The 18,987-nt window shown below is 42.2% G+C and overlaps 1 protein-coding gene across 1 annotated transcript in view; it reads right to left on the bottom strand.

Moving 5' to 3' along the window:
• The window catches only part of PTPRT (protein tyrosine phosphatase receptor type T), a 776,285-nt gene that overhangs the window by 81,047 nt on the left and 676,251 nt on the right, over window positions 1–18,987 (bottom strand). Inside the window, exon 16 of the mRNA XM_061209812.1 lies at window positions 5,882–6,072. Within this exon, the coding sequence (XP_061065795.1) occupies window positions 5,882–6,072 (191 nt within the window). The remainder of the gene's footprint in view (window positions 1–5,881; window positions 6,073–18,987) is intronic.

Raw genomic sequence — 18,987 nt, 5'->3', positions numbered from 1 at the left:
AAGAGAGCAAGCTGATTTTATGGCTCGACATGAAAGAATGTGTGTGGGCTTGTCTAGGCTCGGGGCCCAGTCTCCAGGTTCAGGCAAACCCATATTTTCCTTGAATTACTGTCCCAGCCCCCTACCTGCCTCTGATATCCCTGTTCTGATCTATGACAAACAGTTGCATCTAAAATGCGAATCCAGCTTAAAAAAAAATCCTGCTGCCTTCAGTGGCTCCCCATTGCTCCTGGAATAAAATCCAAATCCCCTTGCCCACACCCCATGCCTGCCCCTACTAACAATTTCAGCCCCATCCCCTTCTATGCTCCCTCCTATTTCTCAAGCTTTGGCTTAGGCTTTATATCTTCCAGAAAGCCACTGGTTATCCATCCTCAGGCTAGGCTTAATGCACCCCACCTCCAAGGGTTCTGATAGCACTCTGGGGATACCTCTCCTGTGACATTTTGCCAAATAGTGAAATAGTTAGTTTATATGCCCATCTCGAAGAATAAGCTCTAAGCTCCCCAGAAGGCAAGGACTCTATCTTGTCCAAACAGTGAAATAGTTAGTTTATATGCCCATCTCGAAGAATAAGCTCTAAGCTCCCCAGAAGGCAAGGACTCTATCTTGTCGCCTCAGTTTCTAGAGTCCAGTACAATGCCTGGTCTATGAAAAGTGCTCTGACATCTCATAGTTGCAATTCTGTGTTTTTAATATCATCTATGTGTCAATGGCTCCCAAAGTTTTCTCCCCAGTCCAGGCTTCTTTCCCAAATTCCAGACTCATATATCCAGCTACCTACTTTCCATCTCCACTAAGATATCCAATAGACATCTTAGTTCAAAATCAAACTCCCCATTCCTTCCTTATCCCCAAGTCTGTTCCACCTGCAGCCTTCCCATTTCCACTGGTGGCAGCTCCATCTTTCCAGTGGCTTGGGTAATAGCCTTGGAGTTACCCTTGATTCCTCTCTTTCTCTCTCTCTCCCAGGCCACATGTAATCTGTTAGAAAATCCTGTTGGCTCTATCTTTAAAATACATTCAGAATCCAGCCACCTCTCTCCACCCCCGCTGCCACATCCTGGGTGAGTCAGCACTGTCTCTCTGCTGGGTCACTGCAGTGGGCTCGCAACTGGTTTCCCTGCTTTTACCCTTTCCTCCCTTTGTCTATTCTCCACAGAGCAGCAAGAATCAATCTTTCAAAATAATGTCAGAAAATTATCACTTGTCGTCTCAAAACTCTGCAGTGGCTTTCCATTTCATTCAGAGTAAAAGCCAAAGTCCCTATAATGGCTTATAAGGCACTATATGGTCAGGCCCCCTTTATTTCTCCAATTGCACCTTCTATTACTTTTCTTCCTTGTTCATTGCACTCACACCACGCTTGACCTCCTTGTACATGCCAGATATATTACTCCCTTGATCTTGACTCTTTTCCTCCAGATACTTTCCAGCATGCCTCTGCTCAAATCTCATCTTCTAATTAAAGACTGCCCTTTCAGCCTGTTGAATACTGGAACTCCTTCACCTCATGTCCCTGGAATATACCATCTCCCTTCCTTGCGCTTCTCTTTCATTTCCCATGGTACTTACTTGTGGAAGACTGTATTATCCACAGATTATATTTTCCAATACTACTGTTCCATATTCTCTCTTAGAATCTTGCAGCTACACCTCCCTTCATCAAGAGATGGAGTCTAATTCCCCTCCCCTAGAATACAGGCAGTTATTGTTTGCGTATAACCAATATAAGGTGGTAGGAGTGATGCTGTGTGGCGTCCAACTGTAGGTCACAAGGGGTGACGCACTTTCCACCTTGTTAGCTAGCGGGCTCACCAGCGGAGCTCTGCGCCACCATGTAAGAAGTTCAGTGATCCCGAGGCAACCATGCTGTGAGGAAGCCCAGGCCACCGGAAGAGGCTGAGTGTAGGTGTTCCAGCTGGCAATCCCAGCTGAGATCCCAGTTGTTAGCTATCTGAGTGAAGACACTTTCAGATCTTCAGTCCCAAGCCTTAGAGCATTCCCAGTCAAGGCTTTAGACATCATGGAATAGAGACAGACTATCCCTGTTGTACCCTGTCCAAATGCCTGATCCACAGAATCAGTGAGCACAGTAAATTGGTTGTTTTAACGTCACTAAGATTTGGGGTAGTTTGTAACACAGCAAACAGTGTTTTTCACTGTCTAACATACTATATTATTTACTAACATATTACATTAAGTAAGTTATTGTAAAATAACTTCCTTATTTTTAAGTCTACTGTTTATTTTGGGTTTCCTCTGCTAGAACACAAGCTTCACAAGGGCATGGATCTTTGTCCATTTTTGTTCTCTGGTGTATCCCAAATACCTCCAACAGTCCTTAGAAACAGTAAATACTCAGTAAATATTTAATGAGCAAATTTGTAAGTGATTGTAAAACTTAAGTGAATTTTATAAGACACAGCTTGCTATAGCTGAGAGGTCCCTTATATGTCAACTTGTCAAACCCACTCATTTGTATGAAAAAAATGAGCAGGGTAGGGGAGTGACAGGCAACAAACAGAGCACATAGCGTGTGGGTTTGATAGTAGGATTGAAGACCCAGGAATCATATATCTACAATAGGAAACAGTCCTCAAGTAGATTTGTGATTCTTTGTTCAGTATGTAGATTCCAGACATCACAGGAGGCTTGATGATCAAAGCAATATCCAGCTATAGTCTAAGGAAGTGGAAAGACATTGTGGAAAGACTCCTATGAAGTAACGTTTTCCAATTAACCTCCAGTTAATCAGGAAATGTTGTTAACTAGAAGCTAAGCATTCAAGCTAACTGATTAATATAATTTGAACTAACTGAGGGCAAGTCTAGTCTACTTAATGATATTTCTGGTTGAAGTTCAAATGATGGAACAACATTTATTGTTTTCTCTCTCATTATAAAAGCAGTTCATGTCCATGCTAGAAAATTTGGAAAATGTAAAAAGGCACAAACAAATAAATGAAAAAAAAAAAAATCAATCCAAATCCCACCACAGAAGGATGGATACTTTTAAAAGATATCATTGTGGAAGGAAATGCACCAAAGTCGTCAAATGTATTTGTATTTCTGTTTTCAAATTTTAGATTGCAAGTTCTTAGAACAGTGTTTCTCAGGCTTTGACTACTTGGCCCCCTTTCTGATAAGCCACATATGTCCCTTAATGCTATTTGAAACTTTAAAACAAATGAAATATTATGACTAATGACTTATTAAACCTTCATGATATTGAATACGACTTTACAAACAACACACCCTCTCCTGACATTCACTCACCACACAGGTCTACACAAGTGAGTGGGAGCACACACACATGCCCCCCCCCCATACTTTAAGGGGTTGGGATTGAGGCAGGAGAGAGATGGGCCCCAGGCTGAGCAGCTGCAAACAGTCTCCTGTAGACACTATGAAATAAAGATAATGACAGGAGCAGAGCCCTGAGTAAAAGATAAGGCGAGCACATTTTTCTCATTCCTGTGGTCAAGGAGACATCCTAGACCACACATGTGCAGAAAAGATCCTCAGGGGTCAAAGGTGAGAGGGGGGGCGCCAGCCCATAATATGTCCTGCCAACCTCCCAGAAACCCTCACGCTAGAACTCACCTTGGCTGAAAGATGTGCGTGCACATCGGGCAGGGCCCTGAGTCAGGTCAAATATGGGCACGAGCAAGATGACTGGCCAGAGGGAACCTGGAAAACTGCCCTCATATAAGCAATTTTAGCCACCCCTACTGGGCGCGACCCACTCTGATCTGCCTGTGTGTTCTTCCACACGTACTTTGCTTCTAATAAACATTTTACCTGCTTCATAATCTCTGTCTCTTTGCTGAATTCTTTTTTCAAAGAAGACAAGGACCGAGGTCCAGCCGCTGGACCCCACGGCCCCCTGAGATCAGGATCATTTAACCAACCTCCTAGGAAATAAGGCCCAGGGATGTGAGGTGATGAGACCATCACCTGCAATTCTTATCCCAGTATCCTCCCAAAATTTATAGATTGAGTATACGAAAAATACTATTTTACTTAGACCATATTTGAAATTAACTGCTGGGGACAGGAATAAAGACACAGACGTAGAGAATGGACTTGAGGACACGGGGAGGGGGAAGGGTAAGCTGGGACGAAGTGAGAGAGTGGCATGGACATATATACACTACCAAATGTACAGTAGGTAGCTAGTGGGAAGCAGCTGCATAGCACAGGGAGATCAGCTCTGTGCTTTGTGACCACCTAGAGGGGTGGGATAGGGAGGGTGGGAGGGAGATGCAAGAGGGAGGGGATATGGGGATATATGTATAGGTATAGCTGATTCACTTTGTAATACAGCAGAAAATAACACACCATTGTAAAGCAATGACACTCCAATAAAGATGTTAAAACAAAAAAACCAAAACAAAACAAAAGAAATTAACTGCTGGTTCTCCTGAACTGGTAATTACTCATGTCCATTGACATAAATGTTTTTGTTTGCATAAATGTGTCAAACGTTCTCCTTGCTACCATGTTTTATACTCTCATAAAGTTTTAGGACCAGACAGGCCCTTAGTAATCACCTATCCAAACTCTTCATTCAACTAATAAAGAACTTTAAAACTCAGGTAGCAAAACGATAGGCCACACAGTTTGCTGTATTGGAATCTGGATGTCTGGACACTCCCTACTCCCAAATTTAGCACAATTTCATGACCTCACACAACTTCTGAAATATTGCTTTGTAAGCTCTTTCTCAGAATATAGTCTGAGAGATAAACTTAGTCTGCAGTGTCAAGAATTCCAAATGTGTAGCGTCTGAGTCAATGCATTCTCACTGCACACACTGAAACTGAACCTAGCATATCTGGGCCACGTGATGCATGTGAGAAAGAAAAACAACACCACCACCACCACCACAACAACAAATCTAGTGCAAATAACTCAGAGCTTGGCACGCAGTAAATGCTCAAAAGATATTTTGGGAAGGATGGAGGAGAGGTAGAGAGAGGAAAGGAAAAGAGAAGAAAGAGATGCTTGGTTCCAAAGCTGCCTGCAGCTGGATTCCGACAGGCTCAGGAGGGATGCAAAATTCCTCTTGGGGGGTCAGGTGCTCTTTAGTGCAGGAAAACATCTTAATGAGTTTTCCTTCTACCTTTTGTTTGTAAAAGGTGAGGCCTAAAGGGCAAGGAGTGAAACAAAAGGAGTGAGATAAAGATAGCTAAATTGTTCTGCATAATAAAGTAGAGGGAGTGGAGTTCTTTTCTTGGCTGCTATAAAAAGGAGGAGGAAAAAAAGAGGAAAATTTTAGGACACTAAAAGGAACTTTTGGGAAGGAAGTGGATAGAGACCTGTCTGGTGACCACAGTCTCACCTCAGGAGGACTTGTATTCAGGTGCTTCCTGTACTTGGCTGCAATCCTTCTGTGATTCCCTAAACCTTAGCAACAACTGCTACTCACAAATCCTTGGCATTACAGACTTGCTGGGGAGGAAGGTAAGGGATGTCCAAGGCAGGGGTGCGGAAGAGGTACAGAGAGAGAGGGAGGACAGCAGTCGCCAGATGCGATATTGACTTGGGGGTGTTGAAAACACAACAGAAGCATGACAACGAGGCAAGAGGTGACCAGGAGCAAGCAGGCCTGCTGAAAATCACTGGCAGGGGTGATCTGCTGGCTTTTCTACAACATGTGGGATGGGGGCTGGAGCCATTCTATCGATATCTTCCCATTGAAGGAAGGTGTGGCTCCAAACTGATGCGGTAGGTCTGGGTGGGCCTGAGATGGTGCATTTCCAGCAGGCTCCCAGGTGGTGTTGATGCTGCTGGTCCGGGGACCATACTTTGAGAAGCTTTAGTACCCACGAAGCCTCTGTGCCCATCAGGGAGTTTCCCGCAGGCTGGTCTCTTACCTCATATTCCTCCTTGAACCCGTAGCCCTGGCCTCTCTTCATCTGAGTGATGTGCTGGAGCAGGTCAGCCACCCGGACGGCGGGCTGGAACTGGTCCCGGGGATAGCTCATCTCCACGGGGTCGCAGGCCCGGTAGGGGTGAGTCTGGATCGTGAGGGTGGGCTGGGAGAGCTCCCCACGGCTGCCACCTGCTTCAAAGAGAAGGAGGGAGAACAGACCATCACCTATAGGAGTTTTGTCCTCTGTCCTCTGTGCCTCCCCCAGGTTGACCTCAGGAGGGCAGAGGGAACTAACTCAGGACTCAGCTGATCAGGGAACTGCAGAAAGAATAAAGAAACACGGTTTCCCTGGCATGGCTGTGGCGGTAGATTTAAACATTAAAACAACAAACAAACCAGTGACACAATAACCCTTGGTTCGTTTCTGTTGCAAGGGTGCAGCTTGATGGAGTAAAGACAAGGTTCCAGGTTGCCTGTCATCTCCTGCCTGTTTCTGTCCTTCCTTCAGGCTTGTCAGGGTGGTCTCGGCCAATCCAGGCCAATCCCAGAACCAGTGAGAAGCCAGGCAAGATGGATACAAGGAACACCCTCCTGGTGAGGAAGCAGACTACCTGGAATCGTCTCTGGTGCCTGCCTGCAGGTGAGGAGAGCCTCAGGTCCCTGGAGATCAGAGCCATGTGTCTGCCTCTGGTCCATTTGCCTGCATCCCCGTGTGACTGGGTTTCTCTACTAGTTTGTTTCCTTTGGGTCATACACTGGGAGGAACTGGAGCCAGTCTTGGATCCGCAGTAGACAGCAGGGACCCTGACCCTCTCAGCTGCTCTCCAGCTATGGGCTCTGCAACAATGATCACCTTCTGCCTACTATCTAGTTTCCCCAGAATTTAACACTCTTAATCCAGGAGTGATGCTGAACCTACCTTGCAGGTAGGAGCCTCCTCCTTCAGTCCTGAGAGCTACTTCTCCCAGGCCTGGGTCCTACGCCTCATCGCCTTCATACATCTATCCTTGGTATAAGATCTATAATCTCGCCTGATAATAATCTTTAGACACACTGAATTGCGTTAACTGCTCCCTACTAGTTGGGCCACCCTCAAAACTGATGCCTGGGGCTTCCCTGGTGGCGCAGTGGTTGAGAATCTGCCTGCTAATGCAGGGGCACGGGTTCGAGCCCTGGTCTGGGAAGATCCCACATGCCACGGAGCAACTAGGCCCGTGAGCCACAACTACTGAGCCTGCGCGTCTGGAGCCTGTGCTCCGCAACAAGAGAGGCCGCGATAGTGAGAGGCCCGCGCACCGCAATGAAGAGTGGCCCCCGCTCACCGCAACTGGAGAAAGCCCTCGCACAGAAACGAAGACCCAACATAGCAATCAATCAATCAATCAATCAATAAATTTAAAACTGATGCCTGCTTAGGTTGAAATTTGAATTCCTCTGCTCCCCTTAGATCAGTAAAACCACTTTCTTACCCTATGAACTCCCTGCCAGCCATACACTGTCAGTCTTTCAGGGCCAGTTCGTCTTATCCAGAACCATTCAGGCTTGGTCTCCCCAGCCTCCTCCCAAAGACATGGACAGTCTATGCTCTAGACCCTCCTGTTTGTGGCATGCATAAGACGAGAACTGCCAGATTTGATGTGTCTCACCCAGATGTTTTCAGGCACTGCAAGGTACCAAGGCAGACCCCACGGGGCCTATGCCACACTCATTCCCTGGGAGTTTTAGCATACATTCCTCATTTTCTGCAACTCGTCTTTTCAAAACCCACGTATCTTTCAGCTTGTTTCTCTCTGTCGCAATAATCCACCAAACATTGATTCTGTATGTAAAAGTGAACTTTCCTCCTATGCGACAGCATGAGCAAAATTCTTCCTAGTAAGGAAAGGATTGCCAACAGAAGGATCTAGAATATATAGGTTTATGCACCAGGAAGAAGGGCCTAGGTGAGATGTAAGCACAAGTTTTCTGACAAGCATGAGAAAAATACTGCTCACTTTTCTCCTGGGATTTGAGGTAACAGGTAACACATCTTCACTGGCGTTGCTTAAACATAGAGCTGGCAAATGTGGGCACAGCTTCCCTTCTCCATCACACCCTTGTGATCAGGAGTTAGATTTACTGAGACCCCACTCTGTTCCAGGGACTCTGGTAGACACTGGAAATGCACAGAATACAGGTTTCACCCTCAAGGCTGGATGGTCTAGTAGGGTAGACAGACGAGAAGAACCACGGGAAGCATGAGCAGAGAAGCTGGAAAAGCCAAGCACATCCAGGTAAGAGCAAGGAAGATTAAGACGGAGTGGAGGTAGAGGGTGGAAATATGATGGGGGTAAAGCTGTGAGAGATGGTGTGAGGTCAGCCTAGAAAGGTGTGAATGTCTAAGAATCTCCAAGCCAGTGGGAAACTATTGAAGGATTTTTAAAAAAATTTATTTATTTATTTTTGGCTGTGTTGGGTCTTCGTTGCTGCACGCGGGCTTTCTCTAGTTGCAGCGAGCGGAGGCTACTCTTCGTTGCGGTGCGCGGGCTTCCTCATTGCAGTGGCTTCTCTCATTGTGGAGCACGGGCTCTAGGCGCGCGGGCTTCAGTAGTTGCGGCACGCGGGCTCAGTAGTTGTGGCACACGGGCTTAGTTGCTCCGCGGCATGTGGGATCTTCCCGGACCAGGGATCGAACCCGTGTCCCCTGCATTGGCAGGCGGATTCTCAACCACTGCGCCACCGGGGAAGCCCCTATTGAAGGATTTTTTTTTTTTTTTTTTTTAAGACGACTCCTTCTCCTTAAAGACTCACGCTATTTCTTGTAGGCGTCCTAGCTGCCATGGATATGAGGCCTCCTTCCAGTGAATATCACTCATGGGAATGGAGAAAAAAGGAGCACTTGAGTTTGCTTCTCTAGATGCTGCACTTCATGATTCCCAGGACAGGATGAACCGGGGTCAATGCCTGGAGCTCTGTGAGTGTCTCCCACCTGAGCCACTATCATATATGGTGACAGGTATCTTCAGAGACCCATGGGCCTGGGACCTGGGCTGCCTGGGAGACCAGCTGCCTGGCAGAGATAGGCTTCTTAGCAAAGAGCATCTGACAATTTTTGTGAGATGCCAAGTGTTTCCAAAACCAAATAGCTACCAATATGGATATTTTCCTCTAAACACATTGCTAGACAGACTGTAAACTTGGTGTCAGCAAAACCAACACTGGAATGGAAAACAAACGCGTCTGAAATTTAGCAACTTGTATTGCTGTAACATTTGTAATAATGTCAATGCGGGTGCTAATGATGCTATGAAGACTCGGAACCAAGGGAGTTTCAAGGTTTATTAATTCAACTAGTTGGACTCCCTTTTCCAATGTAGCTTACTTCACCTATTCCCTATTAACCTCTGATAATGCAGAAGAGATGCCTTTTATCACACCCCATTTCACCAGACTCACTATACTTAATTTTCCATCATTAGGTTTAATGAAAACCCAATTTCACAACTCACTTCTCTCAGGAACCTACAAGTAATGCTACATTTTTATCAGCCCCAATTAAAAATCGTTATGATGTTCCTTTTCGAGAGGGAGCCTTAAAACTAATGTGTGATTCTGCTGCTAATTCAACAAGGGTGCTGGAATCCACATGCTGTTCATAAAATGTAACTCAAACCAGCTGGCCCAGGGAGAGAACATTTTTCATTTGTCTCCTCACCAGACCCTTAATTTTCATGCCATTTCAACTGCTCATTTATAGGCCTTACATGTTTATTTATCACATAATAATATTTTGGATTTCTTTTGCACCTTTTCTATAGCTGTTGTCTAAGGCTGTGAATTCCCCCGCAACGTGTCTTGCTGCTGCCCGTGAAGGGCTGGTAGGGCGAGCCGAGGGATTATGGTGACGTGTATGAGATGCCAGGTCACCACCATCCCTCTGATTTCCTCTTTTCTGTCTCTCTGCCAGTCGCTCTTCCTTCTTCCTTGGGAACCTGGCTTTGACCTTCTCTTTCTTTTTTATCCCCCCTGCTACCAAGCCATTAGAGATCTCCCACTAGCAACAGCCACATATTTCCAATCACTTGCTAGGAACTGCCACTCCAGCCGGTTAACAAATATTTACTGAGTACCTATATCGGTTAACAAATATTTACTGAGTACCTATATCGTACAAAGCACAGTGTTAGATATAAGTACAGACAGGAGGGCGGAGGAAAGTGTGTTCAGAGGGAGGTACGCTGCCACGGCCCTTGCAGGAGAGAAGAGGAGATAAGATGTGCATAAACATGTCTGACAAAGGTGGAACGGATGGGCTCCAGGAGGTGGGAGGATAACGTGCTGCAGAGTTAGGCACCGTGCAAACATCGCCCAAGTTTTAGGCGTTCACGCCCCACTTCTGTGGTTTTTGCCATCACTGTGTACAACCTGTACCAGCTCTGTCCAATAGAACTCTCCACAATGATGGAAATGGTCTGTATCTGTGCTGTGCAATATGGTAGCCACTGAACACATGTGACTACTGAGTGTGTGAGATGCGGCTAATGTGATGGGCAAACTGCATTTTACACTTTGCTTAATTTTAATTCACTTCAATTTAAATGTACACATGTGGCTTATGGTTACTGTACTGGGAAGCACAGATCTAGAGAAAGAGGCAGAGAAAGGCAGAGCATTCTGGAGTTACATAGAGGGTAAAGAGGTCCAGTGGAAATATAACATGGACCACATATGTAAATTAAAATTTTTTTATAGCAACATTAAATAAGGTAAAAAGGAACAAGTGAAATTAATTGCAATAAGAAATTTTGTTTAACCCAATACATTGAAATGATATTTCAACGTAGAGTTGGTATAAAATTATTAATGATATATTTGACTTTATTCATACTCAGGCTTTGAAATCCAATGTGTATCTTATACTTATAAAGCATTTCAACTCAGACCAGCCATATTTCCAGCGCTTAACACAACATATGGTAAGTGGCTATAGTATTAGACGGGGCGGGTGTACATCCAGAGCCAAATCAAGTTCTAAAGAGAGCTGATTTAGAGCTAGAGTGAACTCTTAAGAGACACTGATCTAGTGTAAGACAGCTCTGGCACAGCACTGCCCAACACAACTTCATATGATGATGGAAGTGCTCTGTATCTGCACATTCAATATTGTAGCCACTAGTCACCTATGACTGTCAAGCACTTGAAATGTGGCTGGTGTGACTGAGGAACTGAATTTTTACTTTAACCTAATTTCAATTAATTTAAATATAAATAGCCACCTGTGACCAGTGGCTACTGCATTGAATAGTACATATCTATGTAGTCATGTCTTCAAAGTTTTTCTTTCAATCAATTTTCAACCATTGCTTTACTTTATCTCATTAAGAATGATAGTGAAATATAAAAGCATGGGCGTGATATGCTAGTTTTGACTTAAACTAAGATAGTTGTGTACAGACTTGTGACCTTTGAGAAAGAGTAGATTCACATACCCCCATCTCATATCCCCTCAGGAACGTGCTCTTACTCAATGTAATGACAGACGGAATTACCTTCTCTCCCTGTCTTAAATCTGACCAACTCCACAGGATTGAACTTGTAAAACTAATAGTCAAGTAGAATGTCATCCCACTGTGCCACATTCTACGGAGCTGAAATGGACATCATACAATTGACAATTGACACGGTTATACTTCGTTACTTAAGGTAACACTGACTCGAAGGACAGAAAAGAAATGCTTCATCTTTTCCCATTTTCTTTCCTGGGCTCAGAGAATCAAAGGCTCTAGCAAGCAAATACGGGGGTAGGGCATCTCCAAGCCCTTTCTCTTCCTCAGTCCCCTTCATTGGCTAAGACAAAAGAGGGTGGATAAACACCTTTGTACCCCAGAACTCAGATTCAGTATTAGAAAAAATTTGTGACGGCAACAGTCATAGGAAAGTGCTTCTGGATTCATTTGCTCCTCCTGATAAAGAAATCCATCTTTCTCTTTGTGGAGAGAGTGTGAATTCCTTCTTCCACAGCTCTCACATGACATGGAAGGATGGTGGAAGATACATCACATAGCGATGGGGACTGTGAACCTCCGTTACTTCTCCTGCTTAAGTCACAAGAAAAGGATTCCCATCAGTTGAACAGCGAAAGCAACAATAAGAATCTGCCATCTCTGTTTATTGGCAAACACCAGTCCCTAGAGACCTCTCCTTCTTCGAAGTTAAGAAAACAGAAACAAAACAACACAGAGTCTCAGAAAAATCCGCGATGTGAAAAATATGAAAAATGACACTCTGGATGCTGAGAAAAATAAAATTTTCAAAAGAAAAGTAGTCAGTGTTGACTGTTTACCTAACAGCCATCCCTTACCTTCTTCCTTTCTGGCAGAACCCCCAAACGAGTCTGGGTGCCCACACATTCCCCATGTGACTCAGAGGAGGATGACCCTATTCCAAGACATAGGGGAAAATCCTTGATTTTTTTAAAGCCAATCAGATGTTCCTATCGTCTTTGCCAATTTTCAAAAATTTTCAATGAGCTAGGAGGGAAGGTCTACTAGGGGAGTCCTATTTTCTTCTAGGAAAGATTTCCTTACTTCTAAGAAGGATATTCCAGTGGCTTCTGTCTTCTACTGGACATTACCATGTGTGGGTTTGATGCTTGGAACTGCTAAAGCAATCTCGTATCCAAGAAAGGATCCAGGCTAAGGGCAATGTCAACATAAGATGGCAAAGTGGAGAGCTTCAAAGGACAGGGGGCTTTAATGACATTCTTGGGCATCTCATTCAACCAATCCATGGAACTTCCTCTAACTCCTGACTTTCTGTTCTGTAAGATAACACATTAATTTATTGTTTAAGCCCATTTGATTTTTTTCTATAACCTACACAGTGGAAAACAGAAATGCATTTTAGATGGCATGAAATTCAAGAAAACATGGAAGAATAAAGAAAGTGAAAGATTAAACAATAAGAGGACAGCTTTTCCAAAATATGGATCAAGTGAAGAAGCAACTAGAAGAAAATTTGCTGAGTGAGGCAAGGAAAGATGGTAAGGAAACCAAAATGGAATAGCAGAATTTGAATGGACATTGGAATCTGTAATGAGAATAAGCAACAGGCAGAAACTTGTGGAGAATTAATTTGAGAACCTTGTAGTGAACATATAAGGGAATGAGAACAGTGAGACTTCTATTTCCTTGGAATATCATCTGCTCATGTGTGTTCACGTGTGAAGGCACCAAAAAGACATTTTCAGAGAAAAAACAGACATATAAAAGACAGATAATTGCTATTACTAAAGAAGAGAATAAACAAAACAGATGCAATAATAAAGGATACAATGTAAAAACAGCTTTTTGGCAGAATAAAACCCAAAAATGAACAAAATGTAAAGAGCTCTCCATGTACAATTTAAAATTAGAACAAATCTCCTGATAATGTTATTAAATATTACTGATGTAGAAATATTCAGATAAACATCTAGGCTGGAAAAAAATGGCTATCTATAAAGAAAAAGAAACAATGCTAACCATATTTTCTGTTGCCCAAAGTTAAATGCCAAAAATCACTGGAACAAAATTTTTGAGGGAAATACGCTGTGACTCCAAAATCATACCCTGATATAAGTTGTTTTTCATTTGTGAGGCTACAGAAAGATGTTCCCCGATGCACAAAGATTCAGAAATTACACTGGCTCTGATTCTTTTCTAGAGGCTTGGGGAGATAGGGAAATAAGGAAAAAATTTTTTAGTGAAAAAAATAAAAAACTCCCACAAGATCGGAGGAAATTGTATTATAAAAGAACTGATTTGTTATACACCAAAATCAGTTAAACATAGATATGAGTATTAAAATCAAAATAAATGTGAGTTGAAACACAATGAACTATAAAAAAGAATTGTTAGTGAGAAACCATGTAAAAACATCTAATATAAAAATACTTGATTAACTTCTGAAATGTTACTAACAAAAACGAGGAAATGGGTGACTGATGAATCACTAGAAAAAAAATTCAGCTTCTTCACCTTTTATAACAGACAGTCAATATATACTATTTTAATCTTGTTCTTAAGTAAAGGATCTAATTTCAACCCTGTGTGTCCATATCTGTGGGTGTGTGCACACGTATGTATGCGCACACTTAAGTTAAAGGTATCAATTAGTAGAATAAAAAGAAGGGTTTATAGTTTTTAAATAGTTAGAGGCAATAAACAAAGGAAACTCTGGACCCCTAGCACATTTTGGTCTGGGGTCCGCATTTGTGCTCTGCGTGTGACAGAGCAACTGCAAACCTAGAAATCAACATACAAAATCCGTGTAATATCACAGAAAATCTTCCTGTCCTGACAAGCAAATGAGAACCACTCTATAGAGCTATTTTCATAATCCAAGACATGTTAATTCTCACAGAACAAAACCGCCTCCACTAAAGATGAATTCATAGCGGAAAAGTAAAATATAAAGAATGACAAGCCAAACCATATGATCATCTCAATAGATGCAGAGAAAGCTTTTGACAAAATTCAACACCCATTTATGATAAAAGCCCTGCAGAAAGTAGGCATAGAGGGAACTTTCCTCAACATAATAAAGGCCATATATGACAAACCCACAGCCAACATCGTCCTCAATGGTGAAAAACTGAAACCATTTCCACTAAGATCAGGAACAAGACAAGGTTGCCCACTCTCACCACTATTATTCAACATACTTTTGGAAGTTTTGGCCACAGCAATCAGAGAAGAAAAAGAAGTAAAAGGAATCCAAATTGGAAAGAAGAAGTAAAGCTGTCACTCTTTGCAGATGACACGATACTATACATAGAGAATCCTAAAGATGGTACCAGAAAACTACTAGAGCTAATCAATGAATTTGGTAAAGTAGCAGGATACAAAATTAATGCACAGAAATCTCTTGCATTCCTATACACTAATGATGAAAAATCTGAAAGTGAAATTAAGAAAACTCCCATTTACCATTGCAACAAAAAGAATAAAATATCTAGGAATAAACCTACCTAAGGAGACAAAAGACCTGTATGCAGAAAGTTATAAGACACTGATGAAAGAAATTAAAGATGATAAAAATAGATGGAGAGATATGCCATGTTCTTGGATTGGAAGAATCAACATTGTGAAAATGACTCTACTACCCAAAGCAATCTACAGATTCAATGCAATCCCTATCAAACTACCACTGGCATTTTTCACAGAACTAGAACAAAAAATTTCACAATTTGTATGGAAACACAAAAGACCCCGAATAGCCAAAGCAATCTTGAGAACGAAAAATGGAGCTGGAGGAATCAGGCTCCCTGACTTCAGACTATACTACAAAGCTACAGCAATTAACACAGTATGGTACTGGTACAAAAACAGAAACATAGATCAATGGAACAGGATAGAAAGCCCAGGGATAAACCCACGCACATATGGTCACCTTATCTTTGATAAAGGAGGCAAGCATATACAATGGAGAAAAGACAGCCTCTTCAATAAGTGGTGCTGGGAAAACTGGACAGGTACATGTAAAAGTATGAAATTAGAACACTCCCTGACACCATACACAAAAATAAACTCAAAATGGATTAAAGACCTAAATGTAAGGCCAGACACTATCAAACTCTTAGAGGAAAACATAGGCAGAACACTCTATGACATAAATCACAGCAAGATCCTGTTTGACCCACCTCCTAGAGAAATGGAAATAAAAACAAAAATAAACAAATGGGACCTAATGAAACTTAAAAGCTTTTGCACAGCCAAGGAAACCATAAAAAAGATGAAAAGACAACCCTCAGAATGGGAGAAAAGATTTGCAAATGAAGCAACTGACAAAGGATTAATCTCCAAAATTTACAAGCAGCTCATGCAGCTCAATAACAAAAAAACAAACAACCCAATCCAAAAATGGGCAGAAGACCTAAATAGACATTTCTCCAAAGAAGATATACAGATTGCCAACAGACACATGAAAGAATGCTCAACATCATTAATTATTAGAGAAATGCAAATCAAAACTACAATGAGATATCATCTCACACCGGTCAGAATGGCCATCATCAAAAAATCTACAAACAATAAATGCTGGAGAGGGTGTGGAGAAAAGGGAACACTCTTGCACTGTTGGTGGGAATGTAAATTGGTACAGCCACTATGGAGAACAGTATGGAGGTTCCTTAAAAAACTAAAAATAGAACTACCATACGACCCAGCAATCCCACTACTGGGCATATACCCTAAGAAAACGATAATTCAAAAAGAGTCATGCACCAAAATGTTCATTGCAGCTCTATTTACAATAGCCAGGACATGGAAGCAACCTAAGTGTCCATCATCGGATGAATGGATAAAGAAGATGTGGCACATATATACAATGGAATATTACTCAGCCATAAAAAGAAATGAAATTGAGTTATTTGTAGTGAGGTGGATGGAGTTAGAGTCTGTCATACAGAGTGAAGTAAGTCAGAAAGAGAAAAACAAATACAGTATGCTAACACATATATATGGAATCTAAGGAAAAAAAAAGAAAGGTCATGAAGAACCTAGTGGCAAGACGGGAATAAACACACAGACCTAATAGAGAATGGACTTGAGGATATGGGGAGGGAGAAGGGTAAGATGTGACAAAGTGAGAGAGTGGCATGGACACATATACACTACCAAACGTAAAATAGATAGCTAGTGGGAAGCAGCCGCATAGCACAGGGAGATCAGCTCTGTGCTTTGCGATCACCTAGAGGGGTGGGATAGGGACGGTGGGAGGGAGGGAGATGCAAGAGGGAAGAGATATGGGAACATATGTATATGTATAACTGATTCACTTTGTTATAAAGCAGAAACTAACACACCATTGTAAAGCAATTATAGTCCAATAAAGATGTTAAAAAAAAAAAAAAAAAAAGAATGACCAGCCACGTGAGCCAGCTTATCCCCACAAGGGAGAGTCAGCAGACATCATACACAGAGAGATATGCCTGCCAAGCATTGAAAATAATTAAACTGTGTAAGAGACAATAAAATAAATACACTTAGATTGATTAAAGAGAATATGGAAGGACTGTGAACCACAGCAATAAGGCAACACATCATGGAAAAAGGATGGGTGACTTTGCAAAATACATATTTAACTTCTAGAGATGAAAAATATAGTCACTGAAAGTAGAAAGTAAGTAGATAAATATAAGAACAGATGATAATGGGACATAATAGAAGTTAAGGACGCAACAGAGAAGCTGAAGAAAAACAAAAGCTGGTTCTTTCCTTCGAAAACACCGATAAATTAGACAAACCTCTGCCAAAAATGATTAAGAAAAAAGACACACAGAAACCACTTCACAATTGCTAGAAACGGGTAGAACACTTTTATCACATGCTTGGATTGGCGAGTGAGTAACTGATTGGGAAAACCATGAAACACATCTGAAGACTCTGATGGATGTGGCCAGGGTCAGAAGTTACCTTTCAGCCCTTTACCAGAGCACCAGCTTTTTCTTAAAGAAGTTTTATTATGAGATAATTGTAGATTCACATGCAGTCGTCAGAAATAACTTAGAGAGGCCCCGTATACCCTTCAGTCAGTTTTCCCCAACTTACCATCTCACATAACTATTACACAGCATCATAATCAGGAAATTGACATGAACACATTCCACTGAACTTACTTGGATTTCACCAGTTTTACATGCACCTGTGTGTGTGTGTTCACACACTGTATGTAATTTAATCACAGGTGTAGATTCCTGTGACCACCACAGCCAAGATGCAGAAGTACTTCCAGCCCAAGGATCCCTCATGAAACAAAACACTGGCCTTTGAGTTTCTCTCTTGTCTCTAGGCTGAGGGCTGGTTCCTGGACTCTGGGTGACTGTAGCAATAATGAAAAAAGTGTCTCTCAGTGAAACCCTGTGGTCCACTAGAGCCCCATAAACCGGGCCCCATCTTTCCTGAGGCTCCTCTAATCCAGGGGTCCACAGGGCGGCCATGTGTGGCCACACATGCTGTGCAATGCTTGATTTTAGAGGGTGCCATTCATGTTATGGCCTTGCTTTTGTGACTCATGCCCTTTTAGTCAGAAGCCATCAGTCTGTACTTGTTTAAGTGACCAGTTGTTGGGATCGTTATTTTTATTTTAGGTAAATCATAATGTGGAAAGTTTCATGCATGTGGTCTCCAGGGGAAGGAATAAGTAAATTATTAGTCTGTGGACTTAGTGACCTAAGAGCTGAGCCAGAGTTAGGAAGGGAGACCTCTGTTCAGAGTCTCTTCTGTGGGTCAGGAGTGAATTGGACCCTCATGAGGGGTTTTGTGTGTGTGTGTGTGTGTGTGTGTGTGTGTGTGTGTGTGTGTGCCCGTGTGTGTGTGCACGCACCCAATGCTCAGCAAGCACATGAGTTTTCCCTCACCTCTGCTGCAGCCAGAGGTAAATGGTTTTTTATCTGTTTTATAAAATAGACTTCTAGGTATGATTGTGCTTGAAGAAAGGATTTCACTGTTAAAAAAAAAAAGACTTTGAAAGTCTTTTTTTTTTTTTTTTTCATTTTGTCACAATTTCATGAAAATCAGCGGGAAAACAAGACAGCAAAAGTGCTGATACCAGGGTTCACAGCATAGGTTTTATAAACTTAATTCAAACAAAAATGAAGACCACTTGGCGAGCCAGAACCAACAGACCTGTAGCAACAAGAGAATGCTTTTTGGTCTTAACTGCTCAGTGATCAAACTAGGAAATTAGAGAACAAAGGTGCGGGGTATGTATGGGATCTTGGAAATATACTGCTGAACCACAAAAGAGAAGGGGTATAATGCCGGACTTTTAAAATGTTTCAGCTCACCAGAAACACAAACTCTTTTTTGTAACGTCTAAGTCCAGTGTTTAATTATTGCATAGCCACCATCCACTTGCACTTCTGTTTGAAGTAACGGACTATCTGAACTTCGATGAGTAGAAAAATACCCCATAAATAGGCAGTGATACATGTGCCTAAAGAATTTTGTAAACGGATGATAAAGTATGGTACAAATTTTGGCTGGTAAGGAATGGCTTCCTGGGGATTATATTACTTATCAGATGAGAATGAAGTATATTAAGAAGAAAACGTGAGTTTACTCAACGTTGGAAAGATTATTATCA

The sequence above is a fragment of the Eubalaena glacialis genome, chromosome 13 (genome assembly GCF_028564815.1).
Source record: "Eubalaena glacialis isolate mEubGla1 chromosome 13, mEubGla1.1.hap2.+ XY, whole genome shotgun sequence".
NCBI lineage: Eukaryota > Metazoa > Chordata > Mammalia > Artiodactyla > Balaenidae > Eubalaena > Eubalaena glacialis.
This window is presented reverse-complemented; position numbering and strand designations above follow the sequence as displayed.